The sequence below is a fragment of the Palaemon carinicauda genome, chromosome 6, assembly GCF_036898095.1.
Source record: "Palaemon carinicauda isolate YSFRI2023 chromosome 6, ASM3689809v2, whole genome shotgun sequence".
NCBI lineage: Eukaryota > Metazoa > Arthropoda > Malacostraca > Decapoda > Palaemonidae > Palaemon > Palaemon carinicauda.
In genome coordinates, this window is record NC_090730.1 from 39250907 (window position 1) to 39253335 (window position 2429).

Consider the following 2429-nt stretch of genomic DNA (forward strand, 5'->3'; position numbering starts at 1 on the left):
AAGGAGCGAGTTTGTACTTTGTGTATTGTGTTCCTTAAGTAATTATACAGGTTTAGATTAGGTTGATTTCCTTAATGTCTTGCCTTCTTCAGTAAAGTGTAAATCATCTCTTTTGCACAACTTTCTCTTGCCATAGAAAGTGTCCCAAGGATATAAAAACTTAACTTTCTTTTGCTGGCTATGGCATGTGAAATTCAACCTTTCATTTGTCTCTATGATCCTACCGAGGTTGTAGTGGCTGACACTAAAGGCTCAGATGAACTGTCAATCATGATTGTGCAATCTAAGTGGTTGTGCAGGCATATCCTTTAGTGAGTAGGTGTGATTGACAGTTTGCGTAGATGATTGAGTAGTGTTTGCTCAATCATAGTAGTTACACAATTATGACTGATAGTCTATAGCGATGATTGCGCCAACAGCTCAGTTATTTCTTTGGTACCATGGCGAGCGCACAGGACTCTCAAGATTTTTGGAGGGAGTTTATTCAACTCTATAGAGATTTTCCTGCTTTATGGAAAATTCAAAGCGATGATTATAAGAACAGAGTTTTGAAAAGTGAATGCTATGACAAATTAATAGAAAAAATGCGAGAAATATACCCTAGTGCCACACAATCCACAGTGACCAAGAAATATATATACACACACACACACACACATATATATATATATATATATATATATATATATATATATATATATATATATATATATATATATATATATATATATATATATATATATACACATATATATACACATATATATATATACACACATATATATACATATATATATATATATATATATATATATATATATATATATATACATACAGTGTATATATATATATATATATATATATATATATATATATATATATATATATATATATATATATATATGTATGTATATATATATGTACACATATATACATATATATATATATATATATATATATATATATATATATAATATATAGCTAGATAAATAAATAAATATATATATATATATATATATATATATATCCCTCTAATCATCAACTTATTAACAATTATCTGAAGCAGTTCATGAGATGAACATGAACCATAAAAAAAGTTAATGTATATCTTGCTATATTGAAGTTTGCATCCCAAACGTCTACTATTGTTAAGACTATGCTATAGATCCTATGATCAACTTAAGGCATTATTTGTTAATTTAAGAGTCTTGCCAGGGAACAGATCCTTCATTATTAAAGTAATTACAAAATGCTTCCCTTAAATATTTCTCAGATGAAATTTCATCGTGTACGCACGTTAGTGCCAGTGAAATAGGTTGGTTGCCAAACCTCTCATTCTCTTCATTAACCTTCTTATCATTCTCATCTTCAACATCTAAATGCTCTTGCATTTCGTTTCCTAAAGTAATTATGGAGATAGCAACATGACATAACTATTGTTGAAGCCTCTGCTGGTGACACAATCGTTGACAAAAGAACTCTAAATCGAGCTGTCATAATCCCCAAAACATTTTCAACGATGCGTCTACCTTGGGATAAAATGTAATTATAGATAGCTTGGGATTTGGTTAAGTTACTGTGTGCAAAAGGCTTTATTAAGTTATCCAGTAAAGGAAATGCATCATCTGCAACGAAAACTAATGGCATAGCGTCAGGGCAGCCGGGTAAAGTGGTTGGTCCAGGGATACTTAATTTCTTTTTTTTCGTTTTCTTACCAAATTTTGTGTTAGCAAATACTCCATCTGCCACTCTACCATTGGCACCTACATCAGCCATCATAAATTCACAGTGAGTGTTAACAACAGCCATAAGCACAATGCTAAATGTATGTTTATAGTTAAAATAATATGATCCAGATCCAATGGGTTTCTTCATTTGCACGTGTTTTCCATCGATTGCCCCAATGCAATGGGGAAATTGCCAAGTCCTTTCAAATGCTCTAGCAACTTCTAGCCATTCATTTGTTGTTTTAAGGATCTGAGGGAATAAGATTGATATACTGGTAAATATCCATACATCATTTTCATCATATCAGTCATCATTATCGTGATCAATATTTTAAGTAAATTTTAGGAAAATGATTAGGCTATATTTCATTTTATGGGCACATTAGGCTATTTTGACCTGACCACTTCACCTGACTGGAATTTTTAATTGATCATACTTCCTAGCCTGGCAGAAGTCGGTCCTGCATGCACCCAGAAATTAGATAGTAACCAATAGAAATCTTAAGATTTCTCAAAAATTTTTTATGAAGCATAAAGAAATAAAAGTATTCATAGTAATCTCCCTTTATGTTTTGCATTAGGCAGTGAGTCACAGCAGGTAGATTCAGACGTCGCAAAGAAAATACATAAATTGGAAATGCAGAGTAAACGTTATGAAGCGCTCTCACTTGCATGCTCACATCTCAAAAGCAAAGTAATGAC

General features: G+C 31.5%; 1 protein-coding gene across 1 annotated transcript in view; it reads right to left on the reverse strand.

Annotated features, from left to right (window-relative positions):
* Positions 1 to 395: 395 nt before the first annotated feature.
* LOC137642958 (uncharacterized) overlaps positions 396 to 2429 on the reverse strand; it is a 2912-nt gene continuing 878 nt past the window's right edge. Inside the window, exons 2-4 of the mRNA XM_068375822.1 lie at positions 1689 to 1977; positions 1330 to 1399; positions 396 to 504 (exon numbers count right to left, since the gene is read on the reverse strand). Coding sequence (XP_068231923.1) covers positions 396 to 504; positions 1330 to 1399; positions 1689 to 1977 — 468 coding nt within the window. The remainder of the gene's footprint in view (positions 505 to 1329; positions 1400 to 1688; positions 1978 to 2429) is intronic.